Source organism: Saccopteryx bilineata, chromosome 10, assembly GCF_036850765.1.
Source record: "Saccopteryx bilineata isolate mSacBil1 chromosome 10, mSacBil1_pri_phased_curated, whole genome shotgun sequence".
Classification (NCBI taxonomy): Eukaryota; Metazoa; Chordata; class Mammalia; order Chiroptera; family Emballonuridae; genus Saccopteryx; species Saccopteryx bilineata.
Genome location: NC_089499.1, coordinates 18,446,099 through 18,459,974, shown reverse-complemented (window position 1 = coordinate 18,459,974; position 13,876 = coordinate 18,446,099). Strand labels below are relative to the sequence as shown.

Here is a 13,876-nt window from a genome sequence, read left to right as displayed (position 1 = left end):
GGTGACCTGAGTGGGTGGCCTGCTCCCTGCAGAGAGGTGACCTGAGTGGGGCTCAGCCCTGGAACTCGGGGCAGGGCCTGGGGGGAAGGGTGCCCACCGGTGAGCTGGGCCCTGAGCGGTGAGGAACGCCCACCGGAGAGGAGCTCCCTGTGCCCCTCACAAGGTGACCTGAGTGGGTGGCCTGCTCCCTGCAGCCTCAGAGACCAGAATGTTCTGGAGCACCTGCCTTGCCTTGAGTTTCCCCTGCAGTTCCCCACTGCAGTACCAAGCAGGTCCTCTCACAGAGGTAAAGCAAAACACATAAACAAACATGCATTCTGGTGGACTGTCGGAAAGGGTTTTTTTGTTTGTTTTTTTACAGAGACAGAGAGACAGTCAGAGAGAGGGATAGACGGGGACAGAGAGATGAGAAGCATCAATCATAAGTTTTTTGTTGTGACACCTTAGTTATTCATTGATTGCTTTCTCATATGTGCCTTGACTGTGGGCCTTCAGCAGACAGAGTAACCCCTTGCTCGAGCCAGCGACCTTGGGTCCAAGCTGGTGAGCTTTGCTCAAACCAGATGAGCCTGCACTCAAGCTGGTGACCTCGGGGTCTTGAACCTGGGTCATCGGCATCCCAGTCCAATGCTCTATCCACTGCGCCACCGCCTGGTCAGGCCAGAAAGGGTTTAAGAGGCTGTTTAGCCTCTAGAGCAGGGGTAATCAACCTTTTTTTTTTTTTTCTTTTTTTTCATTTTTCTGAAGCTGGAAACAGGGAGAGACAGTCAGACAGACTCCCGCATGCGCCCGACCGGGATCCACCCGGCACGCCCACCAGGGGCTACGCTCTGCCCACCAGGGGGCGATGCTCTGCCCATCCTGGGCATCGCTATGTTGCGACCAGAGCCACTCTAGCGCCTGAGGCAGAGGCCACAGAGCCAACCCCAGCGCCCGGGCCATCTTTGCTCCAGTGGAGCCTTGGCTGCGGGAGGGGAAGAGAGAGACAGAGAGGAAGGCGCGGCGGAGAGGTGGAGAAGCAAATGGGCGCTTCTCCTGTGTGCCCTGGCCGGGAATCGAACCCGGGTCCTCCGCACGCTAGGCCGACGCTCTACCGCTGAGCCAACCAGCCAGGGCGTAATCAACCTTTTTATACCTACCGCCCACTTTTGTATCTCTGTTAGTAGTAAAATTTTCTAACTGCCCACCGATTCCACAGTAATGGTGATTTATAAAGTAGGGAAATAACTTTTCTTTATAAAATTTATAAAGCAAAGTTACAGCAAGTTAAAGCATATAATAATAATTACTTACCAAGTACTTTATGTCAGATTTTTGCTAAGTTTGGCAGAATAAATTTTATAAAGCAACTTACTATAGTTAAATCTATCTTCTTATTTATACTTTGGTTGCTCTGCTACCGCCCACCATGAAAGCTGGAACGCACCCCTAGTGGGCGGTAGGGACCAGGTTGACTACCAAGAGGGCAGGAAGCGCCCTGGCCGGTTGGCTCAGCCGTAGAGCGTCGGCCTAGCGTGCGGAGGACCCGGGTTCGATTCCCGGCCAGGGCACACAGGAGAAGCGCCCATTTGCTTCTCCACCCCTCCGCCACGCTTTCCCTCTCTGTCTCTCTCTTCCCCTCCCGCAGCCGAGGCTCCATTGGAGCAAAGATGGCCCGGGCACTGGGGATGGCTCCTTGGCCTCTGCCCCAGGCGCTAGAGTGGCTCTGGTCGCAATATGGCGACGCCCAGGATGGGCAGAGCATCGCCCCCTGGTGGGCAGAGCGTCGCCCCTGGTGGGCGTACCGGGTGGATCCCGGTCGGGCGCATGCGGGAGTCTGTCTGACTGTCTCTCCCTGTTTCCAGCTTCAGAAAAATGAAAAAAAAAAAAAAAAAAAGAGGGCAGGAAGCCAAGGGTGTCTGTGAGGTTTAGGCAGAGGAAAGATTTGGAAAGGAATTCAGTGAGGTGTGCTGCAGCAGCTAACCAGGAGTCCAGCTGCCTGGGTTTGGCTGGAAGGAATCAGTCTCCCTTAGTGTAAGGACTTTTCACTCCTTTTCTGCTCATGTGGGATCCTTATTGGGCTTTTTAAATTATACCATGCATTTCTAGACATGTCAGGGTTTTGTTTTTTGTTTTTTTGTTTTTTGTATTTTTCTGAAGTTGGAAACGGGGAGAGACAGTCAGACAGACTCCCGCATGCGCCCGACCGGGATCCACCCAGCACGCCCACCAGGGGCGACGCTCTGCCCACCAGGGGGCGATGCTCTGCCCCTCCAGGGCGTCGCTCTGCTGCGACCAGAGCCACTCTAGCGCCTGGGGCAGAGGCCAAGGAGCCATTCCCAGCGCCCGGGCCATCTTTGCTCCAATGGAGCCTCGGCTGCGGGAGGGGAAGAGAGAGAGACAGAGAGGAAGGAGGGTGGGGGTGGAGAAGCAAATGGGCGCTTCTCCTGTGCGCCATGGCCGGGAATTGAACCCGGACCCCCCCCCCCCCCCCCCCCCGCACGCCAGGCGGACGCTCTACCGCTGAGCCAACCGGCCAGGGCCAACATGTCAGGGTTTTGTATATGCTCCCCACATGCCCCCACCTATTTGATTAAAGCAGCTTGGGTGTTTTTCCAGTCAATCCTGGGAAAACATTGCTCCAGAATGTCCCTCTGTTCTTTGCAGTCAGACAAGTTGTGTTCGACCCAAGCCCACCTTGCACCATTGTTGTGGAAAGCTATAGGCAACAGCTGTCCACCCGTGGCCTGCCTGTGACCCCATGGAGACACCAGTGTGCTTGTCGACACCAGACACACTGTCCCCTAGACTCTGCCCTGGTGTCTGCACTGGTGACTTGTGACTAGAACCTCTCGCTTGGTCTGGCTGTGGTCGGAACGTGAACTGTTGCACTTTCATTCAGTGTATTGGAAGGAACCAAAAATTGTCGAGTGCTCTTGGACAGAGCCCCATGGTGGTGTCATACTTCCTGAATTGCTCATGCAGTGCAGTGACTGCTTTGTAGTTTTAAAAATAAAAATGATTTCCTAACTTTCACTTGCCTGTCCAGTAAGAGTGATGACTGCAAGTCTGGGTTCATTCTCCCTCGGCTCTCCTCCTTAATGGCAGTGGTATTTCTCTGAGCTTGTTGGGCATTGTGCATTTTAACTCTTTCATTATGGAAAACTACAAACACAGGCAAAAGGAGAGAGGACAGCACAATGGTCCCTTATGTGTTCCTCACCCACTGTCCACTCCTTGTTGAAAGGTTACCCACCCACTTAACCCCCCCAAATCAATGTTTAACAACTTACTCGAGGTTACATGTGTACATGTAATATACAAACCGTAAGAGACAGTAGTTCTAAGGGTGCAGTCCAGTGGTTTTTAGTCAGTTGACAGAGTTGTGCAGCCATCACCATATCCGATTGTAGCACATTTCCGTCACCCCCGAAAGACCCCCACGGGCCCATTGGCTCCCATGTTATCGTGCAGCAAATCCCCTGCCGTGCTTTCTCTCATCCATAAACATTTCAGCACAAGCCTCGGTTGCTGGGCACCCCATGTGCTTGTCATGGCGGCACCTGCTCAGGCAGCCCATCTTCTGCTTGGGCCTAACAGCAAGCCCTGTGTCTCCCACCCCCACCCCATAAGCCCCAGAGGGCCCGAGGGGAAGTGACTACAGAAAAGAGGCAGCACTCCGCCCACAGGCCATTTTATACTGGGTGCTTTTTTTAATTTTTATTTTATTTTATTTTTTTTTGTATTTTTCTGAAGCTGGAAACGGGGAGAGACAGTCAGACTCCCGCATGCGCCCGACCGGGATCCACCCGGCACGCCCACCAGGGGGCGATGCTCTGCCCATCCGGGGTGTCGCTCTGTCGCGACCAGAGCCACTCTAGCGCCTGGGGCAGAGGCCAAGGAGCCATCCTCAGCGCCCGGGCCATCTTTGCTCCAATGGAGCCTCGGCTGCGGGAGGGGAAGAGAGAGACAAAGAGGAAGGAGAGGGGGAGGGGTGGAGAAGCAGATGGGCGCTTCTCCTGTGTGCCCTGGCCGGGAATCGAACCCGGGACTTCTGCACGCCAGGCCGACGCTCTACCACTGAGCCAACCGGCCAGGGCCTATACTGGGTGCTTTGAGAATCAAGTCCAACCCCAAATTCAAGTCCGCGTATATTATCGACAGCCTCCTCCGTGCTGGGCTCTGGGACACAACAGGGGAGTAGTCGTGGTCCCTGCCCGTGTGCCCGCTGCTGTCAGCTCCTGCAGGTTGCAGGTCGGACCTCTCCAGGGTGATGGTGCACCTTCCTCTACTCACCTATCTCTGCCCTCTACACATGAGGCAGGAACCAGCAGGAATGTGGCCCTGCTCAGTGCCTGGAACACAGAAGGCCCTCAGGAAATGCACATATAATTGCATTCATTCATCTGTTCCTTTATTTATTCAACGAATATCAGTGGAGAACCCATGTACCATTGGGCACTGGAGAAACGACAGTGAACACAACAGATCAAAGTCCCCATCATCATGGGGCTTAGGTTCAAGGGATGACAGACAGTTGAAAATAACAGGTAAGCCTGACCTGTGGTGGCGCAGTGGATAATGCGTCGACCTGGACCTGGAATGCTGAGGTCGCTGGTTCCAAACCCTGGGCTTGCCCGGACAAGGCACACATGAGAAGCAACTATGTGATGCTTCCCGCTCCTCCTCCTCTGCCTTTCTCGCTCTCTCCCCTCTTTGTAAAATCAATGAAAAAAAATTGCAGGTAAAATAGCTTGCCGGGCAATGATAATGGCTCTCTCTGAAGTAGAATAATTGATGTGCGGCATCTACCAGTGATAAAATATTTATACTTTAAAAAAGCAGAGTATATAACTATCTATACAGTGTGATCCTCTGTTTGAAAAGGAAAAATATGTGTGAGCTTATGGATTGGGTGTGCGCTCATCCCTGTGTAACACACTCGCTCTTCACAGAGTCGCGAGAGTCAGGTAGACTTGACTTTGTTTCTTGGGTCTACTGCCTACCCGCTGTGTGACCTTCCTTGGGCAAGTGACCCACCCCTGGTCCTTCCCTTCATCAGTTCTGTGAGCTGGGCACAGCACCACCTGGCCCTGGTGGCACTGCTGTTGGATGACATGAGCTAGTATCTCACCGCCTGCTGCCTAGTGGGTGTTCAGCACGTGCTTGTTCCTGTTGATTCTCTCCACTCCTAACTCCTCATGGCTCCCAGTTCACTCCCTGAGCTTCCACTCCTCTTGCCCTGCCTTGGCTAATGCTTCCTTTACCCCTTGGGGGTTTCAGGGCACTGACCTCAGGACATCTGCCCCCTCATTCCTCTCTGTCCTGTTCACTTTGCTCACATACGTCTAGTAACCAGTGTTGAGGCTGGGGTGCCCTTGGGAGTCACAGATTCAGAGCCAGGATGATCGTTGCCATAGCAACCAGAGGATTCCCCCCCCCCCCCCCCCCGCCCCAGACTGCTTGGCTTGGTCCATCCCCTGGCTCCAGACTCCTTACTTGTATGATCGGTGCAAATCGCTTCCAGTCTCTGCCCTCCACTCCCTTCTTGTGAAGTGGGGAGAATAATGGCACGTGCATTGTAGATTTTTGTGAGGATAAAACAGGCAGGCGCCTGTAAAGCACTCAGAGCTTGCTGCACAGTGAGCGCTGAAGCAGTGTTAGTGATCACCTTTGCTCTTCTTTACACCGAGCAGCCGTGTTGCCTCCTCTCTTTGGGGTTCAACCCTCACATTCCCTGTGGTGTCCCCACGTTGTCTTAGTTCCCACCGGGGTCCTCTGTCCTCCAGAAGTCTCCTGGGGGGGGGGGGGTCTCCCGGCCACCGTCCTGTCTTCTCACTCTTCCTTACACACACAAAGCAGTATGTCTTCCCCCAGGAATGGCAGGGGTGAGAGGCAGAGGCTGCTGCTTTTGTTCTCTTGAAATGAGGGACCAGGAAATTGAACCAGATATTGAGATACAAGATAGAGAACCCCATTACCTGTTGCAGACAAAAATTTGTGGTTTCAGTTTCGTTCAACATAAGCACCAAACCACCAAGTTGGCATGACTGTCAGTGGCGCGTCTCACCTCTTAGATACAGTGACATTTTTGATGGGTCGTGCTTTCCGGCCCGGTCTTCCTCAGTGTGACCTGATGACCTCTGCCAGTGAGGAGCAGTGATGACGTGGGTGGCGTGATTGCTGCGCAGGCAGACGGGCTGCAACTGTTGTGAAAAATTAGTTGGGGACGAGGGATCTGAGGCCTGGCCTGAGTGACAAGCAGAAAATGTTCTGGCTCCATTGTGTACTAAGAATCTAGAAGGCCTTCTTGCATTACACCCATACCCACACACTCTGGAGAGTCCAAATGCTGGGCAGGTGTTTGGCCAACTCTGGAAATGTTCCCAGAGTAGCCTCCAAACGTCAGTCATTCAAAAAAAAACAAGTCATTCATTCATCTATATGTTCCACCACAAAGCACACCCTCTTCTCAAAGGATTCTAGGCCAGTAAGGGAAGAGGTGTGGTTTTTTGTTGTTGTTTGTTTTTATGCAGTAGAGTGTCAGGGAGCTGTGGCAGAGGATGGCAGGAGAACCCCAGGAACGATTCGTTCACCCAGTGTTGAACTGAGTACCTACTGTGTGCAGGGCATGCTGCTGGGAGCAGAGAGTACAGTGAAACACACGGGGTCCCTAGGCTCCTGGAGCTTGCATTCGAGTTCAGGAGAAGGATGGTAAACAGTTAACCAACAAACACATAGGTAGTTAACCAGCAACCACGGAGCTAAGCACCGATTGCCAAGGCACCGTAAGGGAGAAACCTGGGGACCCTCCTGAAGGGCTGAGTGTACCCAGAAGCAGAGGCAGCTGAAACAGAACCTGCAGCCCCTTTGGGCCTCATTAAATGCTTTTTAACTGATTCAAGAGTATGGAAACTATTGAAGTTTTAAGGCCTTAGCAGGCGTCCCCAAACTATAGCCTGCGGGCTTCATGCGGCCCCCTGAGGCCATTTATCTGGCCCCCGCCACACTTCCAGAAGGGGCACCTCTTTCATTGGTGGTCAGTGAGAGGAGCACTGTATGTGGCGGCACTTCAACGGTCTGAGGGACAGTGAACTGGCCCCCTGTGTAAAAAGTTTGGGGACCCCTGCCTTAAGGAGTTTTAAAGTTGATGGTTGCTCTGTGAACAATAGATGGGAAGCGAGCAGGTAGAAACTTGTGTAAAAGTCAGACTTTCAAACCAGTGTTCAGTGAATACTGTTATACAGTCAATTGACTGTTCGGTTAAGGTAAAATCCTACTGTGTGCCCGCCTGACCAGGCGGTGGTGCAGTGGATAGAACATTGGACTGGGATGCGGAGGACCCAGGTTCGAGACCCTGAGGTCGCCAGCTTGAACGCGGGCTCATCTGGTTTGAGCAAAGCTCACCAGCTTGGACCCAAGGTCACTGGTTCGAGCAAGGGGTTACTCGGTCTGCTGAAGGCCCACGGTCAAGGCACATATGAGAAAGCAATCAATGAACAACTAAGGTGTCACAAGAAAAACTAATGATTGATGCTTCTCATCTCTCTCCATTCCTGTCTGTCCCTATCTCTCTCTCTGACTCTCTGTCTCTGTAAAAATAAATAAATAAATAAATAAAAATTTAAAAATATCTTCATTTAAAAAAAATCCTACTGTGTGCCCAAGCTCATGCCGTCTACAAAAATAAATCTCACACGCTTGAAGAGGTGAAAGTTTTACATATAAAAAAGGAAACTAACACTTCTTTTTAATGTAGGATGTTCTATAATCTTGGAGTAGAGAATAAGACACAAAACCCAGAAACTATTAAAAAATGATGCATAGATTTAACTGCATAAAAAAATTAAACTTTGGTCAATAAAAGAGACTGAAAATAAAGGCAAATGAGGGATTGAAAGAATTATTTGTAATATATATAACAGATAGTAGGTTAATATTCAGAATATAAAGAATTCTTCAAATCCCTAATAAAACTACAAACAATAGTGAAATAAGCCAAGAATATAAACAGGATAAATATCCAATAAACATATGAAAAGGTATTCAACCAACTAGTAATCAGGGAAATAAAGATTAAATAAGAAGATATTATTTTCATTTTTTTAATTTTTTTACAGAGACAGAGCGAGTCAGAGAGAGGGATAGACAGGAACGGAGAGATGAAAAGCATCAATCATTAGTTTTTCATTGTGCGTTGCAACACCTTAGTTGTTCATTGATTGCTTTCTCATATGTGCCTTGACCGTGGGCCTTCAGCAGACCAAGTAACCCCTTGCTCGAGTCAGTGACCTTGGGCTCAAGCTGGTGAGCTTTTTGCTCAAACCAGATGAGCCCGTGCTCAAGCTGGCGACCTCGGGGTCTTGAACCTGGGTCTTCCTCATCCTGGTCCGATGCTCTATCCACTGCGCCACCGTCTGGTCAGGCTATTTTCATTCTTTTTAAACACTGAAGATAATCTGTGTCGGCAAGATTTCCTGTGCAGGGAAACTCATATCTTTTTTGGATAGCATCTTGGCAGCAAACATCAAACTCTTCAATGTAAATATGCTTTCCTCTACTGTATTTTTCGCTCCGTAAGACACACCTGACTATAAGACACATCTAGGGTTTTAAGGAGGAAAATAAGAAAAAAAATATTCTGAACCAAGTGGTGTGTTAAAATATTTAATAGAATACTGTAATTTTTGCTCCATAAGACGCACAGGCATTTTCCCCTCCACTTTTTTTGGGGGGTAGTGCGTCTTATGGAGCAAAAAATACAGTAATTTCACTCCCAAGAATCTTCCAGAAACATCCAAGAATACTTTTGCAAAACCGTATTTGTAAGAAACTGGGGAAGTAATAAACGTCCTTTACTAAAAGACTGTTTAAAGTAGTGGTTCTCAACCAGAGGCGATTTTGGCCCCCAAAGACCTTTGACTCTGGAGACATTTTTCGTTGTTGCTCCTGGCTGCTGAACATTCTCCAAGACAGCCCCCCTCCCCACCCACAGCCCCAAATGTCATTAGTGCTGAGGCCGAGAAGCCCTGGGTCAAACAAAGCTGCAGCCAATTAAAAGAAAGGCATAGATCTGTATATGTGCCGTTCAAGATCTCTGAGACATGTCATAAAAAGAAATGTGCTACTTTACAACTTAATGTGTGATCTTTATAATACCCGAGAACAAAAGAAGCGAATTTTTTTTAACCTACTAAATAATTCATTCTCCCCAGAAGCAAGCAGTGTTCACAGGTTCTTACACGGCCTTCCAGAAACACTCCCCACATGGACCAGTGTAGGCTCTGGTGTTCAGTATCCTGCAGGTGACTTCTGCCACCTGGTGAGATTCAGAGACCAGGACGTTACCTGGCTGCTCTGGACCCGAGGACCCCTAGCATAGTGGATCCTAGCTGATCCCCGTCCCTAGTGTTTACTATGACATTTTTGTATTCGAGTACAGAACAGTACCGTGTGCAGGGGTGTGGGGGTGAGAGGGTGGGAAGAAGCCTGTAGCAAAAGTCTGCTGTTGGTGAGTGGGGGGGGGGGGGCAGAGGAAGTAACCCAGGGGAGGCTCTCTCTCCCAGTGGGTGCTTAATGAGATTGCACCAGGGCTGTATCCTGGTGAGGACCGGTGGGTGCTTTAACAGGGAAGCAGGGCTAAATCTGCCAACCCCCAGGGCGGAATTCAGCCAAAGTTGGGAACATTCCGGATTCCCCTTCCGGCCTGCCCACCGCCAAGCAGTCACTTACGGGCTCCTCAGGTCTCCACGCAGATTCCAGTCACTGCCTCCTCAGTCACATCTGGCTTTTGGAACAAGCCTGACTTGCGTCTCCTGGGCTTTTCCAGAAAAACCTCTTAGAGTTGGGCCTGCGACTTTTTGATGTTGCCTTTCATCAGTTACTTCCCCGCCTCCTGCCTGCCTCTCTCAGCGAAACATGATTCCACAGTCAGAATAAAAACCCGTGGGAGGCCCTGGCCGGTTGGCTCAGCGGTAGAGCGTCGGCCTGGCATGCGGGGGACCCGGGTTCGATTTCCGGCCAGGGCACATAGGAGAAGCGCCCATTTGCTTCTCCACCCCCGCCCCCTCCTTCCTCTCTGTCTCTCTCTTCCCCTCCCGCAGCCAAGGCTCCATTGGAGCAAAGATGGCCCGGGCACTGGGGATGGCTCCTTGGCCTCTGCCCCAGGCACTAGAGTGGCTCTGGTCGCAGCAGAGCGACGCCCCGGAGGGGCAGAACATCGCCCCCTGGTGGGCAGAGCGTTGCCCCTGGTGGGCGTGCCGGGTGGATCCCGGTCGGGCGCATGCAGGAGTCTGTCTGACTGTCTCTCCCCGTTTCCAGCTTCAGAAAAATACAAAAAAAAAAAAAAAACCCCGTGCGAGAGGGTGGGCTTGGGTGACTTGCCAAGCATCCAGCCCAGGGCTCTTAAAACAAAAGGTGTCTGGTGCCATCTTCAGCCAGACACAGGCACCCTCGGCGCACCAGACTTGGCAGGAGCGTGGAGGGGTCAGGCTTGCTGAGGGCACAGGCTGCCGGCAGCAGGCGACAGGGCCCCTAAGCCCACCATTCCTCTGCTGTCCGGCTCAGAGGAAGGCGGCCCCTGCACACTGCCTCTTGAGTCTTCTCCAGCACTTGTCCATCTTGGACTTCAGAATTCCATTTTTCCCTCGAGGGTGTTGGGGAGGGGAAGAATCCCCCCTTTGCCCTTATTTAGTTCTTATAGCTGGACTAGTAATAATAACATTGACACAAGATTAGGTTCACAAGAGATAAAACAATTTTATGCGTGCGTACGGGAGAATCTCAATGTGATGCTCAGATCATAAAATGAGGCTAAGTGACCGAACCAGTCACCTGTTTACTCTGAAGTGTTTATAGAAGCCGAAGAGCTTGCCCTGGAAGGTCGTTTCTCTCTCTGCCGCCTGGAGCCGGAGGGCAAGTTACACATGGGAGATTTCTTTCCTGCGCCGAAGGAGACAAGGGACAATCACGGTGGCCTTCCTGGCACTGGCTGCTTTATCAAGTCACCTTCATTCAAAGTAATCGATATGACATTGTGGGATATTTGGGGGCGGCCCGTCTTGAGGACACCCCATACAAGGTTCTCTAGCAAGTTTCCCAGAAAGGTTTGAGGCAGCTTGTGGTGGAGCAGCAATGGACTTCCAACTGCACGTGCTCAGCCTGGGAGCTCAGAGGGGGAGACCAACCCGGGCCCCTTTTAGTCACTGGGAAACTCCCACATCTCTGTCACCATGAGTCAGAGCTGCTCTGTCACAGATGAAGGGTTGTAAAAATTAGCCTAACCTTTGCATTACATCAGGTGCAGAGAAATGCCCCAGTGTGTGAGGGGATCAGTGCAGGGCTGAGACCCACATAGACTTCCCACCAAGCCCCGGCCAGCACGCACACTGCCTGAGTGAAGCAAAGCCTCCCTTCGGCTTTGAAACAACCTCAGGGGCATGAATCAGTGTATTACCATGGCTGACTGGCTGGAGAGGAACCGAGGAAATGGAAATACGTTGCTCATTAGCAAAGGGACATACGCCAGTGCTGAGGGTCCCTTCTTGTTCACACTCCTCTGCTTTGATCTGTTAAGCGGAACATTCTTCACGTCTGCTTTAAGCTTCAGGCCAAGTCCTTCTTGAGCTGTTGTGCGTGTTACTAAGGACCCGGGTCCATGCTAGAAGTGAGGGGGAAAAAGAGCATTCTGAGCACTGTGACCACTTTAACCAGAGTTAGATCCTTTTGTGACTTAATTCTCATTACAGACTCACATTTTCTACAGCCGGGTCTCTCTGTAGCAGCGTGGGCCACCTATGAGACCAGGGAATTCTTTTTATGGGTCCGTCCTGTGCATTGTGGGGTGTTTAGCAGCCTCTGATGTCTCCAGACGTTGCCAAGGGACACAAAATCACCCATGCACACACCCTTTGAGAATCACCGTTCTATAGTAAAGAAGCAGCATAAAGTAATTTTCGTCCTAAATTAGTTATGCTTTTATAATAGGTCCTAAGATTTTCCATACATTTAACACCTGTGTGTTACTGGCTTATTCCCTCTGTAGAGTGAACAGGACTCTGAGCGGCCTTCACAGAAACGCAGACTCTTCTCTCCCCTCTTCCAGCCTGCTCTCCCCTGGTACTCGTATGCTGCTAATAATGTACCTGTCCTGTTAATTCATTAATAGGTCATTAATTGATTAATTCTGCTCATTCATTTGTTCGTTCATTCATTCATTCATGCAACAATAGACTTCATGAGTGAGTTTTTACCGCATGCCCAGTGGTGAGCAAGCACCCCCTTATAACCAGGATTCCCGTACATTTGATAACAACACATCCACCCTTTTTGCTGGTTTGTGATGAGGGCTTCCATTTTTAGAAGGCAAAACTGTATCCGACATGGAGGAACATGGCCCCTGAAATCGGACAACTTGGGTTCAAATCTCACCTCTCCTGCTTACAAACTGGGTAGTCTTGGGCTAATTATTGAACCTGTGTGCCTCGGTTTCCCCATATGAATATGGAGGTGGTTTCATCTACCTGGCAGACTTCTGTGAGACCTCCGTGAGATCATGTACGTCAGATGTCAGGAAACAGTAACTTACGGTCAACTGGTAGGGTTGTAACATATGAATCGTCATCTTTGAGGGTCTCACACAGTCAAATATTGGCAACTTCCTCGGTTCAACCTAATATGCAAATACAAGGTAGAGAATCACAATGACTGTATCTTTGTTTTTGGGGGGGGGGTTTGGGGGGGTTTTTTTGTATTTTTCTGAAGCTGGAAACGGGGAGAGACAGTCAGACAGACTCCCGCATGCGCCCAACCGGGATCCACCCGGCACGCCCACCAGGGGCGATGCTCTGCCCACCAGGGGGCGATGCTCTGCCCCTCCGGGGCGTCACTCTGCCGCGACCAGAGCCAATCTAGCGCCTGGGGCAGAGGCCAAGGAGCCATCCCCAGCGCCCGGGCCATCTTTTGCTCCAATGGAGCCTTGGCTGCGGGAGGGGAAGAGAGAGACAGAGAGGAAGGGGGGGTGGAGAAGCAAATGGGCGCTTCTCCTTGTGCCCTGGCCGGGAATCGAACCCGGGTCCCCCGCACGCCAGGCCGACGCTCTACCGCTGAGCCAACGGGCCAGGGCCGTGACTGTATCTTTGCTCTGTGGAGGTCTGGCAAATACTATAACTGGAACAGTCCCGCTTGGGTATCTTCCTGCGTTCCTGTCCCCTCTCCCTCTAAGAGGCCTCCTGCCAGCACAGCATAGATTTCAGGGGACAACGCCACTCACTGCTGTTGTTAGCAGTCACACCCAGCATGTGTTTTAAAAGCTTGTGCTACAGTAGGAAATTGTACTCTTCCAGCCAATCTGTGAGGAAATAACCTGAATTGTAGCAGTTGCCCGATTTTCTGTTGTGGTTTGAGTTTCAGTTGTTTTGTTGCCGTTTGTTCCCTGGGCGCCGGTCTCGGGGAGGGCATCTCTCTGATGTGTCTGTGTTTATGTCTCAGGTCACGCTGCTGATTGCCTTCATCTGTGTGAGGAGCTCTCCGTGGAGTGGCCACAGTGCCTTCAGATACTTTGAAGTGGTCACCATTTGCAACTTGATAATGATCCTCGCCTTCTACCTGGTCCACCTCTTCCGCCTCTACCGCATGCTCACCTGCATCAGCTGGCCCCTGTCGGTAAGGGAGTGGCTTGGCCCTGTTCTCGCCGCAGAAGTCGGGGTATGAGCTGGGGCACTGAGACCCCATGGAGTCCTTCTCGTCCGCCCATCCCCACCCCTTGCACCATCCTGAGCTGCTTCAGCCCTGAATTTCCCTCTCTTTCATCCACATCTCTGCTGACATCCCACTGCTTTCTAAAACTCACCTTCCGGCTACAAGAAAACGCTGCCTCTCACCCCAGTGTTTCTTTTCT

At 51.1% G+C, this 13,876-nt stretch overlaps 1 protein-coding gene and 1 long non-coding RNA gene across 3 annotated transcripts in view; both read left to right on the top strand.

Moving 5' to 3' along the window:
* The window catches only part of LOC136314345 (uncharacterized), a 251,799-nt gene that overhangs the window by 181,073 nt on the left and 56,850 nt on the right, over positions 1 to 13,876 (top strand). The window lies entirely within an intron of this gene.
* The window catches only part of CMTM7 (CKLF like MARVEL transmembrane domain containing 7), a 56,439-nt gene that overhangs the window by 28,609 nt on the left and 13,954 nt on the right, over positions 1 to 13,876 (top strand). For both annotated transcript variants that reach the window (XM_066245103.1, XM_066245102.1), the window contains exon 2: positions 13,468 to 13,641. In XM_066245103.1, coding sequence (XP_066101200.1) covers positions 13,468 to 13,641 — 174 coding nt within the window. The remainder of the gene's footprint in view (positions 1 to 13,467; positions 13,642 to 13,876) is intronic.